Consider the following 17,511-nt stretch of genomic DNA (forward strand, 5'->3'; position numbering starts at 1 on the left):
TATGCAAAGCAGAGCACAGAGGTGCAGAAAAACTACTGGATCTATGTTTCATGTGAAAATATGAAAATGTGCCAGTGTAGAGAGAAGTTTCTAGTGAGTTCAAGGTATAATTTTTGAGTCCCTTTGATTTGTCCTCCATGGTACAAAGGCTGGCTATAATTTAAAGAGGTTTTTGCAAAAAGGCAATTTGTTCCACTGGTTTGGAAATGCAGATGTGGGAAGTGAATGATATTATCCATTCCCATTATGATCAACCCTCACCAAAAGCATAATGTGTGCACTTATACTGGTCACAGTCCTACTTGAGTGTCTAAGTGGTTTCTATTGAGGGAAGTCCTTGCTGAAAGAAATACGTTTACAAAAAAAAAAAGCAGTAAAATTTGTTATAAAAATTCATCAGCAAAAAAAATAAGAAAAAGCAGCTTTGTTAACTTAAAAACAAGACTCATGTATTTTGTAAAGTTGACTGAATTAGGATATAATGCTTAGTGACTTTGGGAAAAAAAAGTGTATATTCCTGATTTCATAAGAGCTGGGCTAGGGATCCAACAGAAACTGTGTTTCACACATAATCACAGTAAACACCAAACCCTACAGGGAAAAGTTAAGTAAAAGAGGGGAACGTTGATAGTAAAGCAGAAGAAAAAAGAAATAACTTCACAAATTTTTTTAACCATCCCTACTAAGAGGATAAGTCGGTACCCTATGGTAAGTCTTACATCAGATTTAGTTTCTGTTACCTTTCTTTACCAACGGCTACCAACACGGCGTTAAAAGAAATAAAACAAAATGTACGGAAAAAATGATGCACAGAGAGAAGAGAGGAAATGATGTAGGAAATGATGCCTGGAAGCTCGTGTTCTACCAACCTCTCTAGAGCAACAAGCGCCACACTAACTGCCCTTTAATAATGCCGCAGTTACACTGAGTAGACTAGAGAGAGTGAGTTACAAATACTGATGAAGAAAACAAGGGAGTAAAATATAAAAAATATAAAAAAATGTAATTAGAGAGCTTCTTAGAGAACCTCGTTGATTTGATTCTTTGATTAGATTTGATACTGTCAATAAAGCTGAGTTATCAACTAAAAAAATCTGAGAAAAAAAAAATCTGTAAGAGGATAATACAAAAAAAAACTGCCAATGTATCTACCCCGAGGTGATATAACACTATAGTATACACAGTGAAAAGCTCCAGTACTGTAGTGTGATGTGTCATCTCTCAGAGAGTCAACTAGCAGTCTTTATCAGTGAGAGCATTTAAATATAAATGTCTTGTCGTGTGGCACATTAACACAAAAAAATATAGTGCATGATATGAAAACTAGACTAAAAAGGATGGGGCTCCCGACAAACATCAACAAAGGATATATAGGCTTGTTATTGCAGTATTTATTTTGTGTTTCAAAACTTCAGCGAACCTTTACAATGATTTCAAGAGAATGTGCAATTTTATCTCAGCCCAGCCTGGCAGAACATGTTCTCAGACAACCTGTCTGATGTAAAAAAAGGAAAGGTCTATATGATGAAACACCTTATAGTTACATAAGGATACAGTGCTAGACTGTGCTGTTTTCTCTTTGACCAAAGTCAGATTCAAACAAACACTTACCAGAGACGAACATTGTTTTCATACAAAGTTCACTAAAGAGAAAGTAAGCAATGCTACATTATGAATGTGCTCATATATATTACTAATACATTATACATGAGTACATTATATCACTCTATTAATGTATAATATCAATATCTCTCTCTATATATATATATGTGTATTCCTAACTATCTTAAACAGAGGAAAGAAACAAGCAGAAACATTTACATTTTATCCAGTTTTTATAGCTAAGTGATAGAGTGCTATATTAATTTATGTTATTTTGTTACTAATGCAGCGCTGCATAAGAAGCAAAGGTGGAAAGTAACAAAGCACAGCTAAAATACTCAACACTCAAATAAATATATACTTAAAGTAAAGTAATACATACTCAAGTAAGGTACAGATACCTGCATTTTCAGGTGATTGCACTTTACCATGAGTTACTGTTGCCACCCTATAAACTCGAAGCAGTCTGGCCATTCTCCTCTGACCTCTGGCATCAACAAGCATTTTCACCCGGAGAATTGCCACTCACCGGATATTTTCTCCTTTTCAGACTATTATCTGTTACCCCTACAAATGGTTGTGTGGGAAAATCCCAGCAGATCAGCAGTTTCTGAAATGCTCATGCCAGCCCAACTGGAACCAAGAACCATACAATGTTTGAAGTCATTTAAATGACCTTTCTTTCTGATTCTCATGATTGGGTTAGATGCACGATATAGACAAAAGCACCAGACCAGCTACATACTACAGGAGCTGTTTGGCCGTGAAAACCATTGCTCCCAGTACACAATTTTTTTTGCAGATGTTAATACCAGAGGAAGTGTGGAACTCTGGAAAGCAGTTACTGAATCAGCAGCACTGAGATGACTTTCCTGTCCCATGCCCAGCGACGCCATATGTGGTCTGCCACAAGTGAGCTCTTTAGAAGGACCATTTTTTCCATGGCTAGGTGCATTATATTATACACCTATGGCAATGGACCTGAGAAGACCTGAATTCAAAGATTAAGAGGTGTGGCCCAATGCGTTAGTCCATTAATAACCAGTTGAAGTGTATTTATGTGTGTGTTGACATTTTAGAAAAGTAAGTATGCTGAATAAGCCTTGAAGACCTAAAAGTTGTAATTAAAAGGTTCTCATGCACTTCATTCTCTATCCTGATTATGAGAAGTAATTTTTCTAAATGATTAAATATTCATTCGAGGATTGGGCCAGGAATTGGAATGCTAACAGTGAATCCAGATATTATACGGGTTAAACGATTACAAACTTGTTTATATACAGAGTTTAATTTAATACAGTGTAGTAAATTCTTATATGTCTCGAAAATAAAGAGAGGTGGGGGAAATGTTAAGAAGAGAAAGAAAAAAAGTGCATGATATGCTGCCTCTCTTCCATTATTCATGCGTACTGGCGTCCTGCCTGACACTGGAGTGAGAGTGAGACAAGGGGTCAGAGAGGAGACAGAACAAGGGATGGGGGAGATGAGAGTGAACTAAAAAGAAAGGTAGAAAAGGAGGAGAAGCAAATGAAAAGAGAGGTTCCCTTAAACTTTCAAAAACAAGCATGCTTGACAAAAAAAGAAAACAGGAGAAGAAGAGAGGAGAGACGTGAAGGATAGGTTGAACAGGAGCAGGGTTTTTTTTCACAGAAAAATAAACGCAAGTGAAAGAGAGCTTAAAAGAAAGACACAGGCAAAGAAGAAATAATCGTGAGGAAAAACACTGAAGAGGAGGTGAGAGCGAGAAAGTCACTTAAATGAACAGGAAGAGAAGGATTAGACTAGTCGCTCTGAGAGGTCAAAGTGATAAAGGGAGAGAGAAAGAGTCAAGCCTAAAAGAGGTTGGGCAATACTAATACGAGATTGCAAAGAATGGAGATAAATGAGAAAGAAAGTGACGCTGGAAGGGAAAATGAGAGGAGGGATGGAAAGAACAAAAATAAAGAATTAAGCTGTGAGGATAAAACAAAGATGAACATGTGAGAGAAGAGAGAGAGAGGAATGTTTACAAAATTCAAGAAATATGAAAGATGAAAACACTGGAGAGAGGAAAAGAGAAAAGGAGATGTTTGACAGACCAGGGGGGGAGAAGGGAACAGAAGACGTGAGGCCAAGTCATGCAGCAGAGAGGAGACGGACAAGTAAACCAAGACCAGCAGTGAGCTATTTGTGGGAATATTCTAGCACTTTTCTATTGTTAGGGCAACTAGCTTTTTTGTGATACGAAGATAAACACAGACAACTTTACACTACTGGGGCACCAATGTTTTGGCACCTACTCTTCTGACTGGCTGCTTGAATCGCTGCAAATACATATTTTTAACCTTACTGCATTCTTGCACTTACTGCAAATCCCTGTGGATGTGTGCATCTGTAAAATGGCAAAAAGCCACAGTAAAAATAAATTATTGGATACAGGTCACAAGCGTAAAGCACATTATCCACAACAGATAGCTGTTTATTCCCACTGCGTAGTGCAAAACCTGGCTACAGTGCTACTTTTACTGTCACACTCACCCTTTTTACACCGATACACACACAGACACACACCGGCAGTCCCACAGACAGTAAACATAATTTAAAATGTAAATGTAATAACAGGACAAGTGAGGTGTCACAAAGTGGAGAAAAAGAGAGTAAGAGGAGGACCGGCAGTTACACGAAGGGGAACGAGGGAGAAGCAGCGGGAAAGGATCAGAAAGCAGGAGATCTAAACGGGGGAGAAATGAGATGTAACAGAGGGACATGAGAGCAGAACAAATAGGAAGAAAGACAACATTTGGAGAAAAAATATCCAGCCTCTTTCTTTGGCAGTCACTGAATGTGTCATGAAAAGGCTCTGAGGATGGACAAGGTTCATCCAAAGATGCTGCAGGCTGGTTGTGGTGCTCTTTGAACTTCCAGATAAGTATAGAGGCCAGAGGGTGAGTTCAAATGATCAAGGACTCGCACACCAAAGCATTACTATGATAGACCACCGAGGTCAAGCTGCTACAAAAGAACCTAATGTTTAATGTCACATGTATGAAGAGCAACTTGGGGACTGTCTCAGCTGTAGAAAAACGAATGAGCATTTTACCGACTTGAAGTTTGCACTCACAGCTATAACTCTGTTTTTTGCTTTTTTCTCATCAGAGGTGCTATGAAAGTACATCCATTAAGTAAGTAATCAGTATACTAAAAGAAAATTATTAAACACTACTTTATCAAAATCCTCATGTAGTGGATCATCACCATGCAAATTCTTGAGTTTTCAACACTGATGAAAATCAGTGTCATTAATGTAGTGACCAAGAAAGAACAAAATATAATTAACTGTTCTTGAAAACATGACACTTGAACTTATTGTAAACACTTATAAATAAGGATTCATTAAGTTACCGAAAAAGATACATCATCAACATCGTTTCTCTTAGCATCGAAAGACAGAGGCAGAGGATGAGAGGTGGGCAAAAGGAGCACAGGGGAAGAGGGAAATGAAAGAATAGCCAGACAGAGTGCTAAAGGTGCAGAGAATGGAAAGAAAAAAATAAAGGCAAGCATGAAAAATAAAGGAGGATGAAAAGAGTGAAAGGTGGAGGTAATGGTGTGGAAATGAGAAGAGGGGTTAAGAGCTGCAGAAGACCTGCAGTAAACTTTCATTAAAATGATCAACAAAGCTCATTTTATATAATCAGAGAGAGAAAAAATACATTCAGATCTGAAGGTAACAGTAGTTACACTGTCACAGATAACAGTCTATATTTCATAAAAAACATTAAGCTGAGTATTTACGTAACCAGTGGCTGGTAAAAGAAGAGTAACAATACAAAACCAAGTATGGAAAACAACAGAAATTTATATGATTTTAAATACATCATGAATATTTAAGTATCACCAGGTGCATGGACACCTCATGCCTGGACTACCTATCCAAAGGCCTCTGTAACTCCATATCCAGTGTTCCAGTATTCTTAAACAATACTGTAAAGATTCCCTCCAATAGGACTGTAGACGACAGCAAGGCTGGAATATGTGTACAGGGACTTCACAACACTTCTTTGCATCTATTTTTACTTCTATATTGACTAGAGACTAACTTTTAGCTGGTGGATATGATATAAAACTTTAAACTGGATCAGGTCATGTTTTACACAGACAGGTGATTTGTGCACTGTGTCCAGTGCGCCCTCCCAAAGTTCCTCTGAGATCTCCTCTCACAGATTATCGGAGAAAAAGAAAATGTATGAAGATTTATGACATCCCTTTCACTGTCTTGAAAAGTACATCCATAGGTATATCAGCGTGTAGTAGAGGAAACTGAGGAAATCTACTGCCGACAACACTGCTGATTGGGTAATCTTGCTTTTACAGTATGGTTAGCTCATATTTTTTCCTTTCTCTGGTCTATATAGTTCAAGTTATGACAGCATTAGAATTAAAACGTGCTTCAGTTATAAAATAAAACTTCAACTTAATTCTCCAGTAAAGTGCAGTACCTCCCACAGATGGGCCTGAAGTAATCAATTCTCAATGAACTGAAACCATTTGCTACATGAATCAGTACCTTTTATATGATGTCTTTAGGCAACTATTTTTTTGTTACATTTCTATAATATGTCCTTACACTGCCTAATTTCAGGACCTGACTCCCAGAAATTGCCTTTTCCCCACAAAGGTCATTAAACCTTCAAGATCATGAATAAGTTTGCAATTTCAGAGCACTCACATTTTTGGGCTTACGCTTGTAAGAGGCTGAAGTCATTTTTCATGCTCCTGTTTCACCAAACCAGAGGCGTATTAGGTTTGGCGCTTCTGAATTGATCAAAGGGATTTCTAGTCAAAATAATATAAATAAAATCACTGACATTTCTCCATCTGTAGTCAAGGATGGATAGGAAAGTCAAAGGGTAACAGAGCTGGTAGGTTATTCGAATAATAAACATGATAAACCACTTTCTGCCATTATATGTTTTTATTTGTTTGTACTGTACTATTATTTTTGTACTGTCTGAATTTTAATTTTAAAAAATGAGAGGTTTATACAGATTATTATCAGCATGGAGCTCTCTGAATGTTTCACATTTAACTAATATGCATCTGCACTTGATGCCAGTCCATTAGGAGTTACACCTTACTTACAGCTACTGTAGGAGTAGTCTAAAGTGCTTGGAAAGAAAAGCGTTTGGACTTCTTTAAGTTGTTGAAGACGTTTGACCTGTTATCCGAGAAGCTTCTTCATTTCTTAGGTCAAATGGTGGAGAGTCCCAGATTTAAGCCCTATGGGAGTGTCCCCCCAAGAGGGACATGGACCCACTAATGATCCTCTACCTAATCACACAGGCCTATGTGTGAAAATGGGTGTAGGTCAGAATCAGCCAACCTAGCCCCAAACTTAGCCCCACCCTATCATGTGATTTCCTAGGGTCAAAAGGCCCAGGATGTGAGTGGGCGTTAAGGCGTCTGAGAAGGGATCTCAAAACTGAATTATAGATGGCAGACAGCTGGTGTCGTAAGCCACCGCCTCTGTTCAAAGATGGTCGTTCACAGTGGACATTCAATTCAATTTTCAATTCAATTCAATTTTATTTATATAGTGCCAAATCACAACAACAGTTGCCTCAAGGCACTTTATATTGTAAGATAGACCTACAATAGTACATTCAGAGAAAAAAAACCCAACAATCATATGACCCCCTATGAGCAAGCACTATGGCGACAGTGGGAAGGAAAAACTCCCTTTTAACAGGAAGAAACCTCCGGCAGAACCAGGCTCAGGGAGGGGCGGCCCTCTGCTGCAACCGGTCGGGGAGAGAGAAGGAAGACAGGATGGCTTCTTTAAGCTCCTTAGACTATGATGACCTGGATGACTGAGAACTTTACAGACATACTGTAGGACTAAATGCGACTTGAAAGACCAGATGCATGCAGATACACACCCCCTCCATCACATTTGAATACATAACATCTTAAATTTAGAACACCAACCCCTCCCCACAAACCATTAATATGTAGCTGGCAAAAATTGCATGACTAATAAAGTAGGGGAAGAAAGTCGGGTCAGTTTATTTGTATAACCTACTATCAAATGTTCAAGTCCAAGCCCTTTCGGAGCTGTGATGCCATTAGCACACAGCAACCAACAAAACAAATAACTGGATGTTTTTGCCTCCTTGTGTCTTCCTGACCCTGTTTCTGTCAATCAATCTTTTTTTGCCAGTTTGACCTTACTCAACAGGTAGTTTTCAACCCAGTAAAGCACAGCGGACTGAAAATTGGGACCAGCTATTGGATTATCCATCACATAATCTTACAAATTAGACTAAGTTTCAAATACCATCATAGTTGAGGTGTACAAACAGTTTAAACACATTCATTTGTCTGCAGCAATAAAGTTTTGTCTCTGAAAAGAATACGAGGTGTAGAATTGCCTAATATGACCAATTCTGTGTGTGTGTGTGTGTGTGTGTGTGTGTGTGTGTGTGTGTGTGTGTGTGTGTGTGTGTGTGTGTGTGTGTGTGTGTGTGTGTGTGTGTGTGTGTGTCAGTGTTTTTGTGGGTATGTGTATGTGTGACAGCTAGTCAACCTGACATTCAACTTGCCAGCTAGCAGACAGGAACATGAAACAGGAAATTGCTTTTGGGACAACCAATCAGAAAATGCTCTCTGTAAACAGGAAGAATCCATCAGAGTAGTCCTGTCAGGTGTCAGTCATTTTCACAATGACCTGTTTTCATGCCTCAGTGAAAATGTCAGTCATCACTTAATCCCACCTCTGGAGAAAAGTACTTAGGATTGTATTAGGTTGTGCATGGCAAAACCCTTTCCATTTTATTTTAGCTCTTTTTTTTTAATCATGTGGGTGGTATAACTGTAACATCTCTTGGTTTATTCCCAATTTGGGAACTTTGTTGTACACATCTAGGTTTCTGTGTTTTGCTATATAGCTGAAAACATTTTTTTTTTGAGATGGTGCGTATTTTCACAGCCTGTTGCGGTGGCTCATTAGATAAATCACCAAGTTACCTCAATCTTTGCTGCAGGAGTTTTTCTTTTAAGTACGTATGACAAAGATGTTAAACCCTAATCAGAGCAGTCAAGACAAAAGTGCTTAGTTCTTGCAGTCTCCGTTTTCCATGTAACAAAATGTTGGGTGCACTCTCTACTACTCTTCCTTATCTTGCCCCTGCATTGCAGAGGGTGGGCTGACAGTGGTCCTTGAATGTTATACTGTCAGAGCCAAGCTGTGTGTATGAGTGTGTGCACTTGACTGTGTGTAATCTGTCAGAGCCTAGAGAAACAATCAACAGCTCACCCTGTCAGAGAGCCACTTAAGACCTGACAAAAACACACACGTATGCACACGCACACATACAAATGGTATCATGAGAATGCCATGGTTGATGCGCACTGCTCGACTGGTGACGGCACTAAATGCACAATTATTCTCCATTCCTTTTGTTTTCATCCAGTGCTATTGTCTCTGCCTCTTTCACTCCTCTTATTTATCTGTCGACCTATTCATTCAATTACTTTGCAAGCAGTAGCACATTCACAAAGCATTTTCTACACATGGAAGACATCAGTTACAGTTAGGAGAACATGAGAAAAAAAGAATCCTCTAAAAACAATCTCTTGGAATTGGTTTTATTATTTGCAAAATATTTCTAATGATTAATATTCTGAAGTTGTATTGTTGTGCCTAAACAACACTATCGGAGGAACTTGCATACAAAAATACCCACTATTGATGCTAATGCTGCTAACAAAGCATTATAGGATTTTGGTTTTTGGTTTATGGTGTTTATGTAACACCAAAAACGTATCACAGATGTCAAATCCCTTTCAATTCAAAGTAATTGCTCTTTCTTAAGAAGAAAGCAACCTGGGATAATCTACGCTAACAGAGACGAGAATATGTATGTTATGTTTCAATCATGTCTAAAAATTTAGAGTTTACTAATGTCTAATTAGGCTTTGCTTCCAGGCCCGTCTGTTGTTATTACTGACAGAGGCCAAACAGCTTCATACTTTCCCCTCTCTTGATTTCCCAGCACTTACAACCTGGAAACAAGTCCCCCATCCCTAACCATTAAGCTTCTCCCACCTTTGCACAAACATATTGAAGCCTCCACTGGATGCGTGTGATATTTCGAACAAACCAACATGACTTCCAACAGTGCTCTAAATTTAAAAAGCAGAGCGTTTTGTGGCACAGCAGAGTGCAAATTTTCAAACTCAACTACACAAAAAAAAAAATGGGAGCAAAAACACAACTATTTATCACCTTGCCTATGGGATTTGAATAAATCAGGAAAATCAACAGGATTCCTGTGTAGGTAATCAATCAGCGGTTGTATCTGTCCTCCCCAACAACATCATTAGTCCCCTTTTAAAATTAAAAGCCATTCTTGAAAGTACTCTTGTTAGGGAAAATTGGAGTGAAAACAACAACTGTTCTCTTTAATGTAAGCAAGTCAGATAACCGAACAATAAAGTATCTGGGTTGCTAATTCTTGGAATGAAGCATCCGCCTAATTTATAGAACAACAATGTCCACTTTGTTTACATCTATGCTGCACTCGTTCTGCTCAAAATAAAAAAAAAAACACAAAAGATGACTATACCACTAAAGCTTCAAGTGTCAGTGGTGATTGTGTGTGCCTCTGTTTTCATTATATATTTACCGCTCAACACATGGTGCCTCAGTCATGCTGATTTGTACAAAGACCCCTGCGTTATCTGGCTCAGCATTGCAATCTGTGTGTGAGATGTGTCTTACCATATGCTTGGTGCTTCTGTCCCGCTGATTTCCAGGAAGTCATATTTGTCCTCTAATAAGAAGTCATTGAAGACGAGAGCTATGGTGTCCCCGGGCTCAGCAAGGATTGACCACGTACAGTCCAGGTTGTTGTCGTACTCTGCTGGGTATCCAGGGCTGGTTATTGAACCTGCGGTGCCTCGTAACGTACCGCCACACGCTCCCTCGGCTGGTTAGAAACAGAGGAAAGGGAAAGCTATTTTTATTATTTCATATACTGATTTTGTAACTTAACTTCTTGGCCTTCTTGGGTTGGCTTATATCATTTATTTCATGTTTTTTGTGTCAATAAAGTTTTCACACATTAAAAACCACACTTTTTGACACATGCCTCTCTAACATTAGCAGACAAATAAACACAATGCACACACTATGAGCTGAAATAATTACAGTATTGTCATTATCACATCATCACTATGATTTAGATCATCTGTTAATTTTCATTCACAACTACTCATTTAGCAAACCCTCAACAGAGCTATTCAACCATCTACTCACTCTAATGGAAGAAATATGAACAGATCTGTTCTTGTCTGTAGACTAATGAACCATTAAAGGGGCTTTACTTAAGGATGTTGGGCACCATCTGGTTGATACAGTAGTTTGTGATGTAATTTGAGGCAGACTATTCTGTGCTTTGGAAGCAATCAATACACAGGGGCTCTCATCTTCTGGCTAATGACCCTTATGTCAAGTTTCTTCAGTTCTCATGATCTTAGCGATGTGATTTTTTTTTCTGATCTTTTACTTTCATGGCTATTATTGGTGAACAGTTTTACTTTTCCCTCAATCAGAGCTTAGTTCAGTTCAAATGAAAGAACTGAAAGACTCCAATGGAGACAATGGAACGTACATACAGCTTACTTTTGAACTTAGCTTTGGGTCATGATTATGTGAAAGGTATCTTGTCAGTTTCATTTAAGTAAAAAGAATGGTTTCCATCTTCTAAACTGTATTTACTGCAAGTCCTTTGAACTGCATTACTAAAAAATTTCTAGAAGCAATATCAATGAATTGAAAATGGAAAGAAAGAAAGAAAAAATGTCTTGCCTCTGCAAAAAGGCGATGGGAAGTCCCATTGTGCTCCACTTCCAGGCGATACGATGCATGTGAGGATACTGTGTCCTTCCAATACAAACCCTGACTCACAGCTGTATCGGATTTTATCCCCCATGTTGTACCGCGAGCCATGAATGACTCCATTTGGAATGAGACCAGGGGTGCCACATGTATGACTCGGCAGCACTGAAACAAAGAGAAGAGCAGACAGAGAAAATCGTTTATTACCTCTAAAATATCCATTAATTGAACTATTTGTTATAGTGAAAAATAACCAACCAAAAAAGAGCCAAGAAGTTCTGGCTGTATTTTTTAATATTTGAGTGAACTACAAACTTTTTGGCTTGTTACCACATAAAACAGCTTAACCATAGATCTATTAGTCAGTCAGGGTTACTGAGCAATTTGTGTTTTCTTTGAAGCGGTAAAACTATCCAGTACAAAACAAGAAAAATGCTTTGAGTTCAGCATTTTGCTTTTATTTGTCTTAATCAGTTAATTATTAAATATACTATATTTTACAGTCAACCTAATTACCCACACAAAATGCCACATACTGTATGTATGTTTGGTTTTCCAGGAAACCTAAAAATATGCTAAAGTGACTGCGTGGTATTGAGATGTCTGGCAAGCATTTTGCCTCCAATGTGCATCTGTTGCTGCGCGTTCTTAGATGACACAGCTCTACAGTGGGAGAAGCTACAGGCAGCTCATGGTATAACTAGGCCAAAATCAACTATGACTGTAGCCAACACGCCTTAGCTTCACAGAAGGGGCAGCAACACAGTGGCTGTAGTTCAACCTGGACAAATTCCACTGTATCTAACCCTGGTGTATGCTGTGTGTTATGTGTACTTGTATAACTGGAGCATGTTAACTTGCTGGGTGTGTAATGTCTGTTCGTAATGTGCATCCAAATGGCTTTTATGTGTATCTGTCTATGGGCATGCACTGTGCAGTGTGTTTATGTGTAAGGGGTATTGAGTAAGTCAATCTGTGTGTTTGTGTACGCTGTTCCAGTTAAATGCTAGCATGGTAATTAGACAAAGCTTCACCATGAGACCCTGTGAACTAGGACACTGAGAAAGGGGAAGGGATGGGGGTGAGAGGAAGACAAAGGGAGCAAGAAGAGGAGAAAAAGAGAGAACGATAAAGCTACAGACAAGAGAAGAGGGAGTAGGAGAAAGACTAGTGATAGAGTGAAGGAGAAGGAGTAAACGGGAAGAGAGCAGAGGGCAGGGAGAGGAGGAGGAGGTTGGAAAAGAAGAGGAGACTCCAGTCACACAGCAAAACAGAGAGGTGAACTAATTGCAGTGGGGTCCAAACATGTATAATTTACTATAATTGACTCATTATTTGGATTGTATGAAGTCATGCATCAGAGACAAGTTACTTGCACTCAGCTGACCATTCTGTCCTCTGCACAAACATCCACCCTGCTCTGTTTTAATACGGTGAGGCACAAAACCAAATCTAAAGCCCAAGCTACATCACTGACTCAAGGACAGACTGAAGGAGTGAAAGAAGAATGGGGAAAAAACACACAAAAAAAGAAAGGAATCATGTATTCAAGCCAAGTCATTAGTCACAGTTATGTGACTGTAGAGTTCTGTGTCTGCCAAGCTGTCATGTTAAAAAATAAATAAATAAAAATACCTGCCTCATGCTCAAAGGGTTTCCCTCATATAGACGAATCAGAGTGGAAGAATCAGAGTGTACTAAGGCCTAAGTATCCTTGTTAACACACACTTGATGTTTTGATATTTTATCATCAAAACACGAAGTGTGGTGTTTTAACTATCATGTCATGTCCTAAAATTAATTTTTAGGTGTGATTTGGGAATCACACCTAAAACAGACAGACAACAGACAACCATTTGCACATTCACACCTATTTAAAATCATCAGTTAACCTAACTCTACTATTTCATGTATTTGGACATGTGGGAGGAAGCCGGAATACCCAACAGAAGCCACGCAGACACTGGCAGAACATGCAATCTCTACAAAGAAAGACCCGAGCCAGATGGTGGACTCAAACTCAGGACCTTCTTGTTATGAGGTAACAGTGCTAATGTCGTATATATATTTGGTAGATCCTGCACTGTATTGTGACTTGTGCTTGTGACTTGTGTGTGACTTGGGCTTGAAGTTGTGTTGTACGCCACATCCCCACTGAGTTCCTGATGAAGGCTCTTAGGGTCCTGTTGATCTTGTATAGTTCCAGGCATTCCAGGATCCAGGTGTGGGCTTCGAATCATTGGCCTTCTTGTAATCAATCCAGGCAAGGCACAGGTTGGTCAGCCTAGTCTTGCAGTCTCGGGCGACTGCTTGGTCTACCAGTAGTTGGTGTTTTGCTAGCAAGATGCTAATGATAACCAAGTGGCTGGCTTAGTATACAGGAACATCTGTGCTGAGTATGGTCTGGAAGAACCAATATCAAAATGGAATACACCATTGAGAATGACCAAGCTAGAATCCTGTGGGACTTCCAGATACAGACAGACAAACTGCTGATGAGTATCCGACTGGGCATCGCAGTGGTGGACAAGCAGAGGAAGACAGCCATAATGATCAATATAGCACACCAAGTGATAGCAACATCAGGAAGTGGGAACACAAGAAGGTCAAGAAACCAAGGACTGAGAGCAAGAGAAGATATGAATGGTGAACGTGTTAATTGGAACACTAGGAGCAGTGACCATCCAAAATGGGTGATGGCCTTAGGAGAATGATATCTGAGATCTCTATCTAGAAGGGTGCAGTCCTGAGACTAGGCATATATTAGGGAGCAATGGAACATTTTGTCCTCAAAGCTGATGTGTTAGAAGCAGGAAAGATGGGCAATGAGTGAGTTTGACAAGGGCCAAATTGTGATGGGTAGATGACTGGGTCAGAGCATCTCCAAAACTGTAGCTCCTGTAAGGTGATCCCTGTCTGCAGTGGCCAGTATCTATCAAAACCAAGGGGAGCAATGGCTGACCCGTGCGGCGTGATCCAACAAACAAGCTACTGTAGCTCAAATTACTGAAAAACATGATGCTTGTTTTGATAGAAAGATGTCAGGATACACAGTGCATCGCAGTTTGGGCTGCATAGTCCCAGCTGGGTACAGAGTGCCCACGCTGACTCCTGTCAACTGCTAGAAACTCCAACAATAAGCATGTGAGCATCAGAAATAGACCAGGAGAGCAATACATCATGTGGCTTATCGGAAACGTGTGCATCACTCTCCTGGAGAACTCCTGGCACCAAGACACACTGTGAAAAGAAGGCAACCTGGCAGAGGCGGTATGATGCTTTGGGTACTGTTCTGCTGGGATACCTTAGGTGCTGCCATCCATGTGGATGTTAATTTAACACATATCACCTGCCCAAGCATTATTGCAGACTATACACACCTTTTCATGGAAATAGTATTCCCTGATGGTGGTGGCTTTTTTCAGAAGGATAATGCGCCTTGCAGTGAAGCAAAAAAGGTTCATGGCTGGTTTGATGTTTTGAATTCGCCTCCAAATTCCCCAGTCCAAATGAGGATCTATGCGATGTGCAGGACAAACAAGTCGGATCCATTGAGACTCTATCTCACAAGTCACAGGACTTAAAGGTTCTGTTACTAACGTCTTGGAGTCAGATACCACAGCACACCTTCAGGGGTCTGAGGCAGTCTGTACCTTTATGGCTCAGGGCTTTTGTGGCAGCAAAAGATCGGCCCACATATGTGAGTCATAGATAGGTGATAAGTTGATAAGTTAGTTATTTTAAATTCAGAGGAACAAACGGCTGTTTATTTGCCACTAATAATCAGGACTATTTTGGAGAAATTCCACATTAATTACAATGTAAATCAAGTCTGTGTGCACAACATTTTTGATTTGTTTGCCACGTTTTTAATCAGACTTGTTTAGCTCTGACCTCATGGCTGGGAAAGTTCAAATTAGCCATTTGTAGTTGCATTCAGCAGCATAATCACATTGATTACTTAATATTGGATGGCTCCATGGTTAAAAATTGCAATTATCTAGAATTTGAGGTCATTTGGATTTATTTATCATTCATTTATGGTGAACAGATAGCGGTGTTTTGCATAATAAGTAATCACAACAGCACGAGAATTAGCACCTTGCAGTTGTGTGTCTCTGCCAACCAGTCAAGTTGCAGTTTTCATCTATAATCATGTATTCTGTTAACCAATTGGTTTGTCAGTGTCTTCTAAATATATACTACTGCACTCACACTGTTGTCTGAGTTTTTTAAAGATAAATATACATAAATATACAAGAAAAGCAACAAAGTGCTCCGGGAGTGAAAAGAACATGACTTCAAGCTAAAGTCCCAATTAGAACCTGATTGGCAGATTGGATCCCACTCCATGTGGTGATGGGAAAGAACTTAATTCCACCAGTCATCACTGGAAACTTACTACCTATTTGTATGTCTGTTGACAAAGTAAGAATGAGGGGACCCAAATCTTTTAATGTGGATCAATAAAATTAAAGTTGAAGACTTGATTTAAGCTTAGAGGAAACCCAGATTAAAGTTACAGGAATGGTCAGCGTAATCATGAGAATGAATGCATTGTAATGTCCTCTGAAGACATGGAAAGGTGACTGCGTACAAGTGTATGTGCTTGTGTGTGCTTATGTGAGATTCTCCTGAAAGTGACTGATGGTGCTCCTCTGTCGTGTTCGTCCCTTCCAGCCCTTTACAGCCTTAGGGCAGGTCAGTGTGTTGCTATAGCAACTCTTAGCAAGGGCAACATTTCAGTATTGATGAAGAGGCGACGCGAGGCTTAGACACGCAAAATGAGTGAATAAAAAAAGAACGGATAGAGGATGGAAGAGAAAGAGTTGGGAGGGGAAGAACAAGTTGTGTTAAAAGGGAAAGAACAAATGAAGGGTTACGGAAGTAAACAATGACAGCCAGAAGGAATGAGGAAGTGAAAGAGACAGGAAGCGATGCATGAGAGAGGTGTTGATAAAGCCTTTTGGTAAATCATTAATAAACTATTATTATTGTCTTGCAGAATTCTTGAACATAGATATTTGTATCCTACTTTCTGTTTGATCCTTTCTAATTTGTTATTATTCTGTCTGTGTGAATTAAACATTCCCACAGTGCTTCATCATTAGTTTCTGTTTCTCTATTGCTGCCACAGAAGCACAACAAGATTCTTCTATAGTGGGATACAAATAACATATATGACATACTGTAAATAGGAATGTATATGGATACAATTTAATAGATACCAGTGTTATTATTAAGTATACCTACGGTCCAGTTCTTTATGTATTCTTTTAATTATGTCTGATTAAATTTTGGTTTGAAAAAAGCAGGACTAAGATTTTCAATGTTTGCTCATTTTTCTTAACATCCTTGAGTCTGAACATATGTGTAGAAACACAGATAAAAAAGGTATGTTAGAGATCTATATCTATATCTAAAGAGGCTGATGATAGCAAGTACAGAATGGGTTGCTTTCATTAAAATGTCAGTCACAACAACTAAATTGTTATAGCAACAGCAACATTTATCATGGGAAAACAAGACAATAAAGAAAATAAACAAATAAATAGAACACTGTTAACATCAAGTGGAAAAAACCAGTACAGTACATAATTAATACAATAGACAGAATGATGTCAGAAGATCAAAATGCTATTAGTTTGATGCTCTCTATGAACTGTCAGTAAAAACACGGGTAATACGTGGAAAATGACCCCTACATCTCTGAGACAAACAAAACAACTGGAGTGAAATATATTTGTATCCAGAGCATGTAACTTGCCACGAGCTAATGTTGGAACAGATGTTTTGTCAAATCCAGCTCCTCATACCTGGCAAAAATCACTAATTTCTTGTTTGGTTTCCAGGGGGCTGTAAAGTTAAAACCAAGCGGAACCAGAACAAATGTCAGAGTGTGTGCACATTTTGCCAAACAGGGATTTGGACAGATGTTAACTTTTGAAATATGTCGGGGAAAATTCAACTTCCAGAGAGATTAAAACTTTGGCTTTAACTTTTTTTTTTTAAATAAAAAGACTTTTTGG

At 39.0% G+C, this 17,511-nt stretch overlaps 1 protein-coding gene across 1 annotated transcript in view; it reads right to left on the reverse strand.

Moving 5' to 3' along the window:
- Nucleotides 1-17,511, reverse strand: part of LOC116333697 (CUB and sushi domain-containing protein 1) — a 422,781-nt gene that overhangs the window by 184,538 nt on the left and 220,732 nt on the right. The window contains 2 exon segments of the mRNA XM_039613940.1: nt 10,364-10,571; nt 11,453-11,647. Of these exon segments, the coding sequence (XP_039469874.1) occupies nt 10,364-10,571; nt 11,453-11,647 (403 nt within the window).

Source organism: Oreochromis aureus, linkage group 1 (assembly GCF_013358895.1).
Source record: "Oreochromis aureus strain Israel breed Guangdong linkage group 1, ZZ_aureus, whole genome shotgun sequence".
NCBI lineage: Eukaryota > Metazoa > Chordata > Actinopteri > Cichliformes > Cichlidae > Oreochromis > Oreochromis aureus.